Source organism: Bubalus kerabau, chromosome 9 (genome assembly GCF_029407905.1).
Source record: "Bubalus kerabau isolate K-KA32 ecotype Philippines breed swamp buffalo chromosome 9, PCC_UOA_SB_1v2, whole genome shotgun sequence".
Lineage (NCBI taxonomy): Eukaryota > Metazoa > Chordata > Mammalia > Artiodactyla > Bovidae > Bubalus > Bubalus kerabau.
In genome coordinates, this window is record NC_073632.1 from 97,752,180 (window position 1) to 97,770,063 (window position 17,884).

Consider the following 17,884-nt stretch of genomic DNA (forward strand, 5'->3'; position numbering starts at 1 on the left):
TGATTCATCAACAAATTGTTGACTTTATTTTCAAAATTCACCCAGAATCCAGCCATTTCTTACCACCTCCACAGCAATGATCTTGGTCCAAGCCAGTCCTCTCTCACCCGAATGACCCAACAATCTCCTACCTTATCTCCTTCCTTCATCCTTTGTCCTCTTCAGTCTATTCTCAAGAGAAGAGCTATTTTCTTTCTCTCCCGTCCTTCTCCCCAAATGGGATAAAAGCATCACAGTGAAAGGGTTACTCCTCTTGTTTTGTTCACTGTTGCAGTCTCAGTATCTAGAATCTTGCTAAGCATATCAAATAACATTTTAAAAGATTTATCAAATAAATGTATTAAGAAAAAATATTTCTAAAAGAGGGAACTTTGATAAACGTTATCAAAACGTTTGGCAATTTGCATAAACTTTGCTATGTCTACATCTCTGTTATTAACAAATTAATGTTAATGTTAGTTGCTCGGTCATGTCCGATTCTTTGCAATCCCATGGACTGTAGCCCTCCAGGCTCCTCTGTCCATGGAATTCTCCAAGCAAGAATATTGGAGTGGGTTGCCATTCCCTTCTTCAGGGTATCTTCCCAACCCAGGGACAGAACCCTGGGCTTCCACATTGCAGACAGATTCTTTACTGTCTGAGCCACCAGGGAAGCACAAAACGTTGGTTGCTCAGTCATATCCAATTCTTAATAAATGCCATTTATTTTGAAATGACGATTTTCTTTTTAATCTTTTAGTTGCATATTTGGAAACAATTTATTAGTATGTTTAGGATTACCAAAATAGTTTTACAAAATCAACTAAAGAATTGTTTCTGGGGTGTATTATTACATTTACTTTTTCCTCCTTGTCTCTTTAATCTCATCTTAGTTCATTAATAGTCCCACCAAATTGAGTACAAGAAACCGAAGGATCAAATTTCAATTTTGAACATTTCCATATTATCTTTTAATACCAGTGGTGGAAAGACAACTGAAGAAGAACAAAAGCAGCCACTGAAGTGATATTTTGTCTGTGAGGATGTTGATCAAAGTCATTACTAGTATGGATTATTGAAAAGCATGGAGTGTCAAAAGTGTTCCTTTAAAAGGAGTCTATGTATTTGACTTGGTCTCAAAATGTGCTCTTAATAGAACCTATTATGGGTTGAACTGTGTGCTCCCTCCACGATACATGGAAGTCTACCTTGGGATGTGGTTTTATTTGGAAGTGGGATCTTCAGAGAAGTGATCAAGATAAAATGAGGTCATGGCGGGGAGGGGTCCTAATCCAATATGACCAATGTCCTTATATAAAGGGGAAATTTGGACAGTCTCACACAGGCACAGGGGCAAAGATTGGACTAATGCAGCTGCAAACTAAGGAATCCCATATACTCCAGGCTACCACCTGAGGCGAGGAAGAGTCAAAGAATTCTGCCCAGAGTCTCAGAGGGTGGCATGGCTGCCTAACCTTGAGGACGGTGAGATAATAAATTTCTCATTTGAAGGTACCCAGTATGTTGCACTTTGTTATGGCAAACTCACACAGAATGTAAATAATGTTAATGGTGCTTTTTTCCCAGCTCATCTAAAAAGCGAGGAGATGCTCATGACTGAGGTCATCCGAGAGTTGGTACTTAGAGTGTTCAGTTCTTATCCTTCACAGCCCCTTAGATCTAAGTCTGGCAGACATGGAGTGGGTTGTTTATTGCATCCTGAAAGAGATGCTCCTTTTATAGAAACAAGAAACAATGGCTGTTTCAGACCTATCTTTATTCCCAAAGGACTTAGTGTCAAACCATATATTTATTTCAAAGCCATATATTATAAAGAATGAATCCAAGGTATTTAAATACAGATATTCTATTCCATTTGACAAATTTACAGAAAAGTGAAACTATAACCATTTGATGACAGAGTGTAGCCAATGTTAATTTTAAGATTATTTATACTATCTTTTCCTAATTAAAAGTAAAACTTCAGGGGAGATATTTTTGGAAAACACATCTTTAAACTGGTATCTTTGGGGGCCAATGTGACACTATACAATAGCTTTTGAATCTTGCTTAAAATTTAGAAATTTGCCATGATAGCTACATTTTAAAATGTGAAAGAACACATTTATTTAGTTCTTTTTTTTAATTTCTTTTTCATTGGAGAATAAGTGTTTACAATATTGTGCTGGCTTCTGCCATACATTAACATGAATCAGCCATAAGTTTACATACGCCCCTTCCCTTTTAAACCTCCCCCTCCTCCCTACCCTATTCCACCCTTCCAGGTTGTCACAGAGCACCAAGTTGAGTTCCCTGTGCTATGCAGCAACTTCCCATTTCATACGATAATGTATATGTAATGTAATGTAATGCATATGTATATGACAATGTATATGCTTCAGTGCTACTCTCTCAATTCTTCCCATCCTCTCCTTCCCCCGCTGTGTCCAAAGTCTGTTCTCTGCATCTGTGTCTCTATTCCCCTTCTGCAAATAGGTTCATCAATACAATTTTTGTAGATTCCGTATACATGCATTAATATACAGTATCTGTTTTTCTTTTTCTGACTTATTTCACTCAGTATAGCACATTTTAACTGTCGGTTTAAAAAATGTTTTTCATAAATTTGTCTGCTCAGAAAGGTAGACTATTGTGTTAGACCTAAAAAACCTGCATGCAGTCTTCAGGTGGGAATCCCCTCAAATTCAAGTCCACCCCACTCGGTGTTTCTCTCTCCCCCATCTCAAACTTAGGCACATCCACACCCTCCTTCCCATCACCACTCTGGCCTCAGAGATGGGGACTTTGGTGGAAGTATTCTTTATCTTTGTGGAAATACCCACCCTCTACCTGTGCTCCAGATTTTCTCCCCACCATGCTTTCTCAGGAGACTTGTGTCTTAAAATAATCTTGTCTTCTTTCTTTATCAGCCTATCCCTCTCCACCAGTTCTTGAGCTTTCCCTTCCATAAACACACGCTTAGGACCACTCTTTATCGAAACAGCTCTTACCCGATCCTATGTTCTACTTTAGCTAATACTCCTGAACACGTAATACACACTCAGATCCTAACATCTTCCCCTCTCGTTTACTCATCAATTTGCTAGAGTTGGGTTTCTGCCATGACTTGGTCACTCCCAGTGATGGCTAATGACTTCCGAATTGCCAAATCAAATGGGTCCATCTCTACCAAGTTAATTTCTCCATCTGTAGTTGAACCCATTAGCTTTTCCCCAAAGTCTTATATTCTCTGTCTTTGTAAATGATCCTAATCATTTGTTCAAGACAGAAATTTAGAAGTCATTCTTGACTCCTTCTCCCCCAACCTTCCCAGGAATGACTCAATTGTATCAAATCCACTCCTAGATAACACTTTTCAATGTATCCACTTTTCTCCATCCCCCCAGCACTGTTTCAGTCCAGAGTATCCTCACCTCTCATCTGACTTACTGCAAGTTCACTCCAACTTCACTTTTACTTGTTTATGTGAGAGGGTGTGGGGAAATGAGAGAGGGGGCGGGAGAGAGAGATGAGCGGAAGAAGAAAGGAGGGAGGGAGGGAGAAAGACAGAGAGAACAAGACTGAGAGAGGGGTTTAGCCCAGAGTGACCATATCTTTTTCCTAAGATTCTTTAATGTGTCCCAGTGCCAATAACACAGCATCCGAACCTGTTTAACGACTGACCTTCGATTGAGTCTCAGTTCTCTCTGTCGCCAACCCATCTCTGGAACCTGTATTTGTAGGTATTCTGAGCTTCCTCCATTTCCTTTACTGTACCAAGCTCTTTCTTACCCTAAACTTTTGAAAACATTAGCTCCTTTACCTAGCCAATCTCGAGACATTTCTCAGGTTCCAGACGTTTCTTCCTCTGAAAACCTATGGTCCTCCATCAGGTTACTTGAGTGGTTGGTTGCAATTGCCCTGTGCTCCCTAACACCCTTGACTTCCCCACGCGTGGGATTTCACACACACACACACACACACACGCACACTCACACACATCTGTAATTGCTGTCTCTTCTGCTACAGCGTCAGTTCCATGATAGCATGGATTATAGCTGTTTTTGTTCACCATAGTACCCACAATCTGTAGCACATAAGAGGTGCTTGAAAAGTATTTGCTACATGAATAGTTCATCAAATGAAGCATGGGCATATAACACAGTGATTAGTGCCCAAACTTTGTAGTCCTGGGACTGAAATCTAGTTTTCTACCTACTTGTTATATGACTTTGAGCTTATTAACTAACTCTAAGTTTCGGGTTCACAATCTATAACGTGGTGAAAATAATACTTATATTTGATTGTTGTTGTGAGATTTAAATAAAAGATAAAGTAGCTAAGGTGCAGTAATTGGCACATGGATAAGAGTTCAATGAACAGCGGCCCTGGAATTTAGAAAGATATTTAGCAATGAGCGGTGATAGCTAGTGCCAAATCAGGAGCTAACTTTGAAAAACTATTATATGGATTGATATTGGGCTAATTAAAAAACAAATACCCTACCTTCTTTCACTGACAGAGCAAATAGAACAGAAAGAGTCAGGTTTCTTCTTAAAAAGGAAGAAAATTATAGGGTCCATGTTTAAATATGAAACTCCCTTCCTGAAAGGAAGTACCAGGCATATGAAATAAACAGAATTCACTAACATTTGCTAATGTTATATCACACTGTATCGATAATTTGTGACTCACAATGCTTAGCATAATCACAGAAGCATAGAGTGTTCAATCTGAAAACAGCAATCTATAATATTTTACAAAAACTGATAACTATATCCACAAGTTTGAACAATCTACAGAAAATTATCAGGTTTTTTTCTTACTTTTAATAAAAGTTTTGTTTTGAGAAAAGCATGTTTTTTTGAAAACAGATTGCTCTCTCATTTGCACCCTATCACTTCATACTCTTGTCAAAATATTTATAAAGAATTGTTGCAATCGAATAAAATGTCATCCATGAAAGAGTTTATTCTTTTATTTAATTAGCATTAATTACTTTACTTATTTGCAACTGAGAAAAGCAGACTAGGACAAAACTGAAATAAAAAGCCTCCCCAAATTCATGTCCGTGAAGCATCTTTTGGACATCTCCCATGTAGCCAAGACTAAATGATCACAGGACAGAAGAGGAAATTTTCTTGCTTCTCAATTCAACATTATAGCTCTTAAACCTGTCACCACTTGTTTTTGGAAAAGGTCAATTTCCAAAAAAGATTTTGAGAAAACAGATACTACAGTTTTCTTGCAATTTATTGAAATATAATTGACATATGAAGCTTTCTTTCTAAATAAGAAATCTTCTAAATTGTTCTTTAAAATAAAAGCGTTATTTATTTTTGTTTAGTCTGCTTACACAAACTATGAAACTTTGACTTTTAAAGAAGGCATTACAGTAGTAAGGCATTATCACAGAATTTAGGGTGAGATGGTTTATCATCCTAGTTTAAATCCATAAAAATCCTCATGACTTGTAAACAATATCTCAGGCAATAGAGATCCTGCAAAATATTTACAACTTGCATTCTAGAAAAAAGTTGAAACTTTTCTTTTTCCTGCCAATTTAGCACCTTTGTCCTTTCTCATTTTTAGAGAACTGGGAACTGAATCAGTCAACACACTGATCTTGAACTTCCCAGTCTCCAGAATTTCAAGAAATAAATTTTCCTGGTTTAAGCCACATAGTCTATGGCCACAGTTGACTAATAGCGGGTCTAAGCCGGCTGCATATTTACTGGACAAAGTAAATGAACACAAATAGTACACCAAACCGGACTCAATCTGACCCAACAAATTACAAAACACCAGGTTGTTTCAAGGCTGACAGCAATTAGGGCTCCATCCTTGGAGCAGACTGTCAGTTACAGGACAAACCACTGGCCTTTGGTATTTAATAAGCAAGAAGGAAGAAGAAAAGTTGGCTCCTGAATCTCTAGAGGATAAGAAAAGACCTTGAGGCAGATCAAATTGCCTCTCTGTGGTTCCTTCTCTAATGAGAAGCATTTTTATTCTAAGTATGGTTTGGGGCCTGCTCTATGACTGAAAACCAGAGGCTAGGGAAGATATCTCTGTATCATTAAAAGGTAAAACAGATAGCTATGGGAACCTGCCATATAGCAAAGGGAGATCAGCCCAGTGCTCAGTGACCTAGGCGGATGGGGCGTGAGGAGTGGGGGAGGAGATTCAAAAGGAGGAGGGTCTATGTAAACATACGGTTGATTCACTTTGTTGTATAGCAGAAATTAGCACAACACTGTAAAGCAACTATACCCTAATTTTAAAAAATAAAATAAGGGGGGAAACAAAAGGGTGAGTAGGAGCTGAGGACCAAAAATCTAAGAAGCTGCTTTCACAAGAGACTTAATAAGACTCTGGGCATAATACATGCTTCTGTGGAACCCAGGTAACTAAGGTGTGTGTGTCTGTGTGTCTGTACAGGTGCGTGTTGTCCACATCTGGGGTGACAGACTGATGGACACACTCCAGCATCACACAATGGCTTTGGGAGCAAGCCTTCTCACAGAGACAACAGGAAAAGTGATACAGTGTCCAGAAAGTGAAAGTGAAAGTCGCTCAGTCATGTCCGACTCTTTGCGACCCCATGGCCTATACAGTCCGTGGAATTCTCCAGGCCAGAATACTGGAGTGGGTAGCCTTTCTCTTCTCCAGGGGATCTTCCCAACCCAGGGATCGAACCCAGGTCTCCCACATTGCAGGCGGATTCTTTACTGGCTGAGCCACCAGGGAAGCCCTACAATGTCCAGAGGCCAGATCACAGATATGAAACTGATCCTGCTTCTGTTGCAAGAAAGGCATTAGTCTCAGAAGCAAGTGAACACATTGCATTGGGGAGGGAAGAATGTGCTTCCATTTAAATTTGGGTGGATATGTAAATGTGATTTCAACCATACTGTGAAGCCTAGGTTGCATTTTTTTTTTTTTTTTACAGAGAAGGGATACAGAGAGAAATAGAGTTGGAAATGGGGATAAAACAGGGACCGGGGATTGAGATACAGATGGAAGGGAGTTGGGTGGAGGTGCGATGGAGGAGGAGATAGGGTGGGAGAGATGGAGGTGACACAGGAATGGGAGCAGGGTGGGAGGGAGAATGAGCGAGAAACAAGCCTGGAACAGGAAACTCAGATAGGAGGAAACTCAGATAGGGATAAAGGTGAGCAGAGGGTGGGGGACAACAGAGAGGGGTGAACAAGCAACCATGGGATCAGCTGCCAAGACAGTCACAGACATAAACATGCACTCTGCAGCCCTCCTAAAACTCTCAAGTGTCAAAGCAGGGTCATGGGGTCAGATTTGATTTTCAGAATGTTTTCCGACTATGAGTGAATCAGAAAAAGGAAAATATTTTCCAAAGAAGTTGTGGTTTTGGCAAGATACTATGCTGTCACTATAGATAAGTTCTGGATAACAAGTATCGGCATCACTGTTTCTGTTGTCAAGAGACAGGAAAACAAAAAATAACAAGTACAGAGAAGAAAACAACAACAAAATCTCTATGGCAGTAAGTTTCTAATGGAGCAGTTGTGGAGATAGCAATTTTCTGGGTCTTTCCAAATGATACCATCAACATAAAATGGTGTAAAGTAGGGAAACCAAGTGAATTTCAGGCTTACATCTGCATTAAAACCTCAGCAGCACCAACGACCAGGTGTATGATGAAGTTCCCTATAAAATAACCTGGGTTAAGCACTCAGCACAGTGCCAGAAATTAATCATTATTTTTCCTCATGTGATTGATGTCTTTACTAGTCTCATAAAGTAAGGCAAGATAACGACTCTTTGCTGTTGCTGTTTTATTAAGCAAATGGTGCTTAGTGTTGTGCCCAGAGCTATTGCGGTTTCTTTTTTTAATTTGAGTAAGTTGCTTTACAATGTTGTGTTAGCTTCTGCTGTACAATGAAGTGTATCAGCTATATGTATACATATGTCCCCTCCTTCTTAAACCTCCCTCCCACCTCACCCTCACGCCATCCCTCTAGGTCACCACGGAGCACCGAGTTGAGCTCCCTGGGCTATACGGCAGCTTCCCACCAGCTATTTACTTACACGTGATAGTGTATATGTGTGAATTGCAACCTCCCAGTTCACCCCACCCCTCCTCCCACTCTCCATGTCCACATGTCTGTTTTCTATGGAGACATGCATTTCTATTCCTGCCCTGCAAATGGGTTCATCTGTACCATTTTTCTAGATTCCACATACACACATTAATATATAATATTTATTTTTCTCTTTCTGACTTATTCTGTATGACCTGTATACTCTAGGTCCATCCACCCCTCTACCAATGACCTAAATGTGTTTCTTTTTATGGCTAAGTAATATTCCACTATGAATTCCAATAATTAGCACGTCTTAAAGATTTCACAGCGTTGTTGGGAAGGTGAGATATGAAATAGTATGAAATCACTGAAGTACACGCTGAACTTCTCCACCTGCTGCAGGTTCTGGAGGAGTGCTGAGATTTCAGATTCCACCAAACCGGAGGCAGGTATAGCAGAGAGGACACAGGGATGGTGCTGGGAGATGGTTGCCAGGGAAACTACTTATATTCTGGAGCATTTGCTGGGGCCCACCCTCACTGTTTCACATGTGGTCAGAAATGACTTCACGAATGAGAAAGCTTTGCACTAAACATTAAAGGTAGGACTTAGATATTTAGACAGGAAATAGTAGGAGCAAGGTCTGCTAGCAGGACTAAGAAAAAGAATGGAAAAGGATACACACTGGTATTCCAATACCCATTTAGCACAAAAATATGCAAAGCAATTTGAAACAATGAAAAAATGGTGATAAAAGTAAAGTAGAAAATGAGCTCCTGGCCTACAATCTCTCCACAAAGGCCCTTTGTATATTGTGTGCCATGGCACACATTCTCATTTTAACTTCTTTTTAAGAATTCAGTATGTAAATAAGTATATCCCAGGAATTCTGCTTTAAAATCTCCCACAAAGATATTCAACTCCATTAAAAAATAAGTATGAAAATAATTAAAAACTTTTTCACCACTCAGATTTAAAAATACTGCTAATCTTAAAGATGATTAATAGTGTGAGGAAAGAGGCATTCTCATAAGTTCTTGGTTATTTATTAAATTTATAAATGTGCATGTGCTGTGCTCTACTCAGTCATGCCAGATTCTTTGCAACACCATGGACTGTGGCCCTCCAGGCTCCTCTGTCCATGGAGATTCTCCAGGTAAGAATATTGGAGTGGGTTGCCATGCCCTCCTCCGAGGGATCTTCCCAACCCAGGTATCGAACCCAGTTCTCCCACACTGCAGGCAGATTCTTTACCGTCTGAGCCATGAGGGATGCCCATGAATACTGCAGTGGGGAGCCCATCCCTTCTCCAAGGGACCTTCCCAACCCAGTTATCTAACCCACTTCTCCCACACTGCAGGCGGATTCTTTACTGTCTGAGCCATGAGGGATGCCCATGATTACTAGAGTGGGGAGCCCATCCCTTCTCCAGGGGATCTTCCCAACCCAGGAATTGAATAAGGGTCTCCTGCATGGCAGGCAGATTCTTCACCAGCTGAGCTACCAGGGAAGCCCATAAATGTGTATACTTGTGGACTATCCACCTATTTCTAGAAATTTATTCTAGAAAGTAGAAAAAAATAACACAAGTGTACAGATATATACATGCCCAAGGACTTTTAGTGTGGTATTTTATATAATATTAACCAATTGGCAACAACCTAAGTGATCATTAATAGGCAACTATTATAGCTAATTTATAACTATAATTTTATTATATTTATAATAAAAATGTTATGCAGCCATTAAAATGTTTCTATGACTCTGTATATATTGACATGGGAGGATGTGCTAAGTGAAGTCAGGCATCCAGAACGGTATCCTCTAGAGGCATTTACATGAAATTATGCATGTCCATGTGAAGGGAAACAGTGATCAATACTTCAGTAATGGTTGCATCAGGACTGTGGGACATAAGGTGATTTTTACTTTCATTGGGCTTCCCTGGTAGCTCAGATGGTAAAGAGTTCACCGGCAGTGCAGAAGACTCGGGTTCGATCACTGGGTTGGGAAGGTCTCCTGGAGAAGGTAATGGCTACCCATTCCAGTATTCTTGCCTGGAGAATTCCATGGGTAGAAGAGCCTGAGAGGCTACAGTCCATGGGGTCGCAAAGAGTCAGACATGACTGAACGACTAACACTTTCACGTACTTTCATTACATTTTTCTAAGGACTATTATCAAAATGATTGACAACAAGCACATAACCATTTCACAATATGAAAAAACAATAACTCTATTTTTAGTTTGGAAAAGCAAGAATTTTTCAAAAGATGACCAGTCTCTAGTGTAAGTAATGGCCATGGAGAGATGGCACCCTCCTAAGCCTGAGAAAATGGGCCCCAAAGTCCTTCAGTGCCTTGTCACAGGCAGGTTCTGGGTGCCGCCACTGGGCCAGAGAATTCCCATCTTACCAAGAGGTTTTTGGAGAGAGATCCTAGAAAAGACAAGCCTACTGAATCCTGTATCTAGACATGTTATGCTAGTCTCCAGTTTTTGCTGGACTGTGAGCTTCCCAAGGCCTGGGAAAGTGTTTTGCAATCTTCTTTCCTGTCTCCAAAGCCTAGCAAAGACACACAGTAAGCAGTAAATGTGTACCATACCACTGAAATTAGTTGTCGCGTTTTGCTTCTGAACAATAAAAGAAGCTTTGGGGGAAGTCCCCAGGCAAAAATTGCTCATATTAATAGGATTATACCTTGGACACTTACAGGTAGCGCCTCAGCAAAGATCCTCTAACTGAACACAGAAAATCATTGTATCATCGACATTATTTTTACAAATGCAGTGTTTTTTGGTTCACACAGTTGTTCATCAACATTATAAGAGATTAATTTTATTGTAATGTACCTACCTGGGAATTTCTTTTACATTAGTATTTATGTTCAAAATAATCACAATGAATGAATACATAGTCTCCTGACACCATCCAACATCAGTATGCATAATCTCAGAATGATTAGTTTTTGTAGTGTCCTGACCCCATAATTACTTTTCTATAAAAGCACTTGAGAGGGGAGTCTAGACACCATTACAATTTCTTCAGATAAAATTCTCTGCTCAGGGTAGACCACTCATTGTTTCTTTCTGTTCCAAATAGAAACAAATACAAACAAAAATCTAGCATGAATTCTCCTTCTGGTATGGCACACAGGTTAGTACAGAAGAAAGAAGTGGATGAAATATTCCATCAGGATTCATGGAAATGATATGAAGTAACTGCTCTTTACTCTGGTTATCTGTTGATTATCTAAAGGCAAGGTTAGCAAATGCCACACTTAGGTGACAATCAAATTCATAGGACTGCCAACACTGACTAGGTAAGAGTGACAATGATCATGGTAGTGTTATTTTATGCTGTGAATTTAATGATTTATTGGCTCAAACTAAATAAACATAGAACTCTGGGGAGTTTTATTTACCTTGGCCAGATGAGAGTTGATCCATTTTGTGAAAGTACGTTTTTGTACTATCTCTTGCTCATCTAGAAGAAAAAGAATTAGCTGGTTAGATAACAAGTCAGGAAGTTGTATCATGAAAAAATTCATAGTCACACAATTCTAGAAATGATATTATATATAATATATATGCTATATATAAGGCCAATTCTTTATCAACTGAGCTATTGGGGAAGCCCTAATTATCTATAATAATATATATAGATTATTTTATCTTGTAATTCATCTTGCCAATTATTATCTTGAAGGAAAAATCAATAAGGCTCCAAATATATTAAGGAATTTGACTATTTAAAAAAAAAATCATCCGCAAATGCTTTAAAATTTGTGAAATTTTAGCCATATGTTTACTCAGATGTTAAAGCGTCTGCCTGCAATGCGGGAGACCTGGGTTCAATCCCTGGGTCAGGAAGATGCCCTGGAGAAGGAAATGGCAACCCACTCCAGTGTTCTTGCCTGGAGAATCCCATGGATAGAGGAGCCTAGTGGGCTACAGTCCACGGGTCGCCAAGAGTCGGACACGACTGAGCGACTTCACTTTTCACTCACTTTATTTTCATTCACTTACTGAAAACTCATTGAATAATTAAACTCAATAAGCTGTTAAAAAAAAGAAATTCACAGAGACCAATTAACTTCTGTGGGATGCAGACAGATAAACAGGATATAGTCTCTACCACAATGACTCTAAAGGGAAATATCCAGAAGACAACATAGGCAGTATGCTCTTTGGCCCTGGTCTTAGTAACATATTCTTAATACTCATTTTCAGGCAAGGGAAACAAAAGCAAAAGTGAACAAATGGGACTATATCAAACTGCAGAGTTTTTATACAGTGAAGGAAACTATCAACAAAACAGAAAGGCTGCCTACAGAATGGAAGAAGATATTTGCAAATGATGTATCCCGTAAGATGTTAATATCCAAAATATACAAAGAACTCATATCACTCAACATCAAAAAAAAAAAAAAATCCAGCTGAAAAGTGGGCAGAGGATCTGAATACATATTTTTCCAAAGAAGACATATGCATGGCCAACAGGTATGTGACAAGATGCTCAACATCACTAATTATCAGGGAAATGCAAATCAAACCACAATGAGATATTATCTCACACCTATTATTACAAAAAAACCAACAAATAAGAAGCGTTGGAGAAAATAACAAGGATGTAGAGAAAACGAAACCCTATGCACTATTGGAAGGAATATAAATTGGTGCAGCTACTATGGAAAACAATATAGAAATTCCTCAAAGAATTTAAAAACAGAACTGCCATACAATCCAGCAATTCTGCTCCTGGATATTTAGAAAATGAAAACACTATTTAGAAAAAATATATGCACCCTTATATTCACTGTAGCATCATTTACAATACCCAAGCTACGGAAACAAGCTAAGTGCCCATCAATAGATGAATGGATAAAAAACGAAGAACATGATGTGGTATAAATCCACATTTATAAAGTGGAATATTAGTCAGCCATTAAAAAGAATGAAATCTTACCATTTGCAACAACATGGATGGATGTAGAGGGTATTATGCTAAATGAAATAAGTGAGAAAGAAAAAGATAAATACTGTATGATTTACTTATATGTCAAATCTAAGAATTAAAAAAAAATCATAGATACAGAGAACAAACAGGTGATTGCTTAGAGGCATTGAGGGGAGGAAAGAAATAGGAGAGTGAGATTAAGAGGTACAAACTTTCAGCTGAAAAATAAATGAGTCACAGGTATGAAATGTACAGGGTGGGGAATATAGTTAATTACTATGTAATATCTTTGTATGGTGACAGTTGGTAACTAGACTTATCGTGGTGATCACTTCAAAATGTATGAAAATAGTGAATCACTGTGTTGTGTAACAGGAACTAGCATAGTATTTATACTTTTCAATTATACTTCAAAAACCAACAAAGTCATAGAAAAAGAAATCAGATTTGTGGTTAGCAGAAGTGGTGGTGGTGGGGGGGAACTGGATGAAGGTGGTCAAAAGGTGTGACTTCCAGTTAAAAGATAAATTAAGTACTTTATTGTTGCTACAATACAATGAACAATGCACTACCGTAATATACAACATGATAAATACAATTGACACCGCTACATGTTATATAAGAAAGTGGTTTAAAGACCATAAATCCTAAGAGTTCTCATCACAAGGAAAACAATTTTTTTTTCAATTTCTTTAACTTTGTATCTATATGACATGAGGGATATTCACTAAACTTACTGTGATAATCATTTCATGGTGTGTGTAAGTCAAATCATTACACTCTACACCTTAAACTCGTATGGCGCTTCATGTCAATTATATCTCAATAAAACTGGAAGAAAAAGGTAGGCAAGTCAAAATAGAAAAAAAAATTATAATAAAAGTAAATATTTAGAGGTGGAGAGAAACAAGAAAGGGAAAGTATATAGTGGAGGGTACAGTAATGTACCAAGATAGAAGCATTTTGGGGACTCCATCCCATGGGGAGTGCGGTGAACATACTATAGGGTAACCTCCAAGAACTCCCACATCCTAGAGTCCATGACCTTTGTGTGAACAACTGCAGCCAGAACCTGTGAACTGCTTCTAATCAACAGAAGACAGCAAAGGTGATGACATGCCACACCCATGAACGTGTTACTTCATGTAAGACTCCTTCTGAGCTGACTGGAGTGAGAGACTCTCCTTTTGGCGTAAACAACCAAACAGCCAAGATGTGACCAATCCCTGGAGAGGGTCCTGGAGCAGAGAACTGCAGGCTGCCTCTGGAAGTAGTGGGTGAGGGGGGCAGCCTCCAGCCAAGAGCCCGGAAGAAGCTCCATCACACACAAGGAAATGAATTCTGGATGAGTTTGAAAGTGGATTCTTCCTTATTCAGGCTCCAGACGAGAGTGCAGCCCAGCTAGCACCCTGACTGCGGACTCATGAGACCATGAGCAGATGGCACAGCCATCTGCACAGACTCCTAACCCAGAAGAATCTGGAGATAATAAATGAACATCGTTTTAAACTGCTGAGTTTGGTAACTTGTTATGCAATAAGGAAAACCTAATATACAAAGAAAACAGGTCTGCTTCAAGCAGGCTTTAATTAGAGATATACAGAGATAAATGCCAGGGGACTTCCCTGGTGGTCCACTGGTTGGGAGTCCGCCTCCCAATATAGGAGGCATGGATTCATTTCCTGCTTGGGGAACTAGGATCCCCCATGCCAGTGGCAACTGAACCCATGCACCTCAAACACAGAGCCCACATGCTCTGGAGGTCTTGGGCTGCAATGAGAGATGCTGCTGCTAAGACCTGAAGCAGCCCCAAATACTACATAAAATAGATAAAATAGTTTTTAAATGATTGAAATGGTATAACTGCTTTCAAGGAAAAGGTGAATTCTACTCTCTACACCAACATCTATTGAATGTCAACTGTTTGCTATAAACTGATTGTTGTAAGGATCACAGATGAAAAAGATATCACCTCAATTCCTTACCTTTTAAAGGTGATGCTCAAAGAAATGTAATTTCAACTAGCTAGAAAGGTAGATTTCATCTCTGGAGCTGACCTCTCCTGGGCTTCAGGTCAGAATCTTTGACTGCCTAGTAGAATATAAACCCCCGAGGACAGTAACTTTGTTCCCAATGCCCACAAATGTGACATATAAATCCTGCTGAATGAATAAAGAAAATACAAAGCAAAGTCTTAAAATTTAGAGGAAATCTGGATATATTCATAAAATTTAAAGAAACCACTATTCGTAATCACATTAAACATGCATTTTTAACTTTCAAGTACCTACCGGAAGCAAACCCAAATAATAATAATGGTTAAGTCTTCCTATGTATCAGGCACTTGTTTCCCTATCTATTTATAGATCATATTACATTTAAATTGATTAATTATTATTCTTGTGTAATAAATACTTATTAACGCTCTGACTTCTTATAACAAATCTACAAGAGGAACTACTTTAATGTCCATTTTACAAATAAGAAAACTGGGGGAATTCCCTGATGGTCCAGTGGTTAAAAATCCACACTTCCACGACAGGGAGCACAGGTCTGCAAGCCGCTGACGTGACCAAAAACCAAAAGAAAGAAAACCAAAGTACACAGAGGTTAAGCATTTTCAGCAAGGTCACTCAGTGGCAGTGCCAAGTTTCAGACGCCACAAGTTTCTGAAGTAAGAAAAAAAAAGAAGGGAGGGAGGGAAGGGAGGAAGGAGGGAAGAAAAAAGTAGCAGGTTTGAGAGGGAAGATTATGAGAATTCACGCCCACTGCAAATGCATCATGAAATCTCTGGATGGAACAGCAGCATCAGCACAGAGGAGAGAGGAGATGAGAAGCCAGCTTAGGAGCTGGGTGCCCCCCGACAGGAACATGCACTGCGCTCTGATTCAGGACGAACTTTTGGTCTAGGTGAGTGTTACTGAGCAGATGCAGCTCCAAATCCCCTCTCCTAGGGCTTGAACTTGATTCCTTTCTAAAAGCCACACCGTGAGGATTAAAAAAAAAAAAAACCCACAAAACTAGTTATGAAAATTCTCTAGGTCCTTCAACCCTGCGGCTTCCATCACTGCCTCTGTTTCAATAACAGCTGGTCCCCACGAGTTAGAGAGATGTCTACCTAGGAAAGCTGCTGGCTGCACACAGCCCTGGGTAATGTTGTTATGTGTGATAATCCCCAAATCCCATGGCAATATCCTTCTCTAAAAAATGAGTGAAAAATAAAGAGAGCTAGCTCTGATATTCAATTTCTGTATTTCTTGGCCCCATCTATAGATTTCCTCAGTACTAGGCTGTTTCAGGGCAAGATCATGACACGTTGCAGACATGGGCCTAATGCAGCAAAGGTGGTTACATCTGACTATTCAGAAACTGTCACCTGACTATAGTCAATAGCTTTTTTCCTGATGAGTCATAGTAACAAAGACCGGCTGATAAGCCCAGAGACCACAGGAAAAGGTGACCTGGGTTATTGAGAGACTTTGCAATCAATCACGAAAAGTTTGCTGCCTAGAAGTATGTTAACTGTATTTTCATTTTACCATATTAATAAATTTATTCTATATAAATATGTTATGTAAAACTGACACAGAACCCAACCATCAGCAGCTGTTAACTAGCATTACCAAATTTAAAAAAAATTAACATAAAGGCCAATATCCTCTTAACAGATGGTATCTTTTAAAATGTTAACAGTAATTAAAATTAGCATATTTCAATATATTTAACAAATTTGTCCATCAGAATTTATTTCTGAGATACACAGCATTGCATTCATGGGTATGCAAATAAAAATGAACATTTTTATCACAGTTATGAACAATCATAAACAGCAAAATACTGGATTTCTAGGTATATCCATTCTTAATCAATGTCATCTTTAATATAGAAATACCAAGAAGAAAGACTGTTTAAACAGATACAGTTAAGTCTGACACTGCCATCTCTGACAAAAACATTAGGGTATCATATATTAATACACTCACAGTTTGTAATAAGTTATGATTAACTTTTTTAGTTTTTGCAGACTCTAATTAGTTTTTGCAGACTCTTTGGATGCTTTAATGACAATGATGTCTAAGTCGCCTAAGAGTAAATATGTTAATTTAAAACAAACCAAATATTTAAAATAATATTGTTCATAATTGCAGCTAATAAAGTTTTTTCATTTCTGATGCAGATATATTCACCTCAACAAAGTTGGAAAGCAATTTATAAATAGAAATAAGCAGGTTCAATTTCTCAACACAATCAAATATGGCTACAAAGGAAAAAACAACAAAAGGATATGATGGCAACATAACCATTATTCATTTAATAAAAGCCTCAATTCAGTGATCTAAATTAAAATTTTAGTTGTTTTGGGATCAAAATTACATGATCCAAATTGTTGATTTATAGTTACTAAAATCATCACTAGTTTTGTTATATAATATGGGTAGGGTCTAAGTTATATCAAATATTTCAACAGAATGAAAAAGTTTAAAATTACCCAATGTTTAGATTTTAAATTAAACATACACATGAAAAGTGGCTTCCCTGAGCTCAGCTGGGAAAGAATCTGCCTGCAATACAGGAGACCCCAGTTTGATTCCTGGGCTGGGAAGATCCACTGGAGACAGAAATGGCTACACACCACAGTATTCTGACCTGGAAAATTTCATAGACTGTATACTCCATGGGTCGCAAAGAGTTGGACATGACTGAGTGACTTTCACTTCACTTTCACTTATACATGAAAAAAATTACAGGACCAGGCTATCAGTTCAGTTCAGTCGCTCAGTTGTGTCCGACTCTTTGCAACCCCATGAATCACAGCACGCAAGGCCTCCCTGTCCATCACCAACTCCTGGAGTTCACCAAAACTTATGTCCATCAAGTTGTTGATGCCA

General features: G+C 38.7%; 1 protein-coding gene across 14 annotated transcripts in view; it reads right to left on the reverse strand.

Moving 5' to 3' along the window:
- The window catches only part of SYNE1 (spectrin repeat containing nuclear envelope protein 1), a 495,794-nt gene that overhangs the window by 394,836 nt on the left and 83,074 nt on the right, over positions 1 to 17,884 (reverse strand). For all 14 annotated transcript variants that reach the window (XM_055536003.1, XM_055535999.1, XM_055535996.1 and 11 more), the window contains exon 3: positions 11,461 to 11,522. In XM_055536003.1, the coding sequence (XP_055391978.1) occupies positions 11,461 to 11,522 (62 nt within the window). The remainder of the gene's footprint in view (positions 1 to 11,460; positions 11,523 to 17,884) is intronic.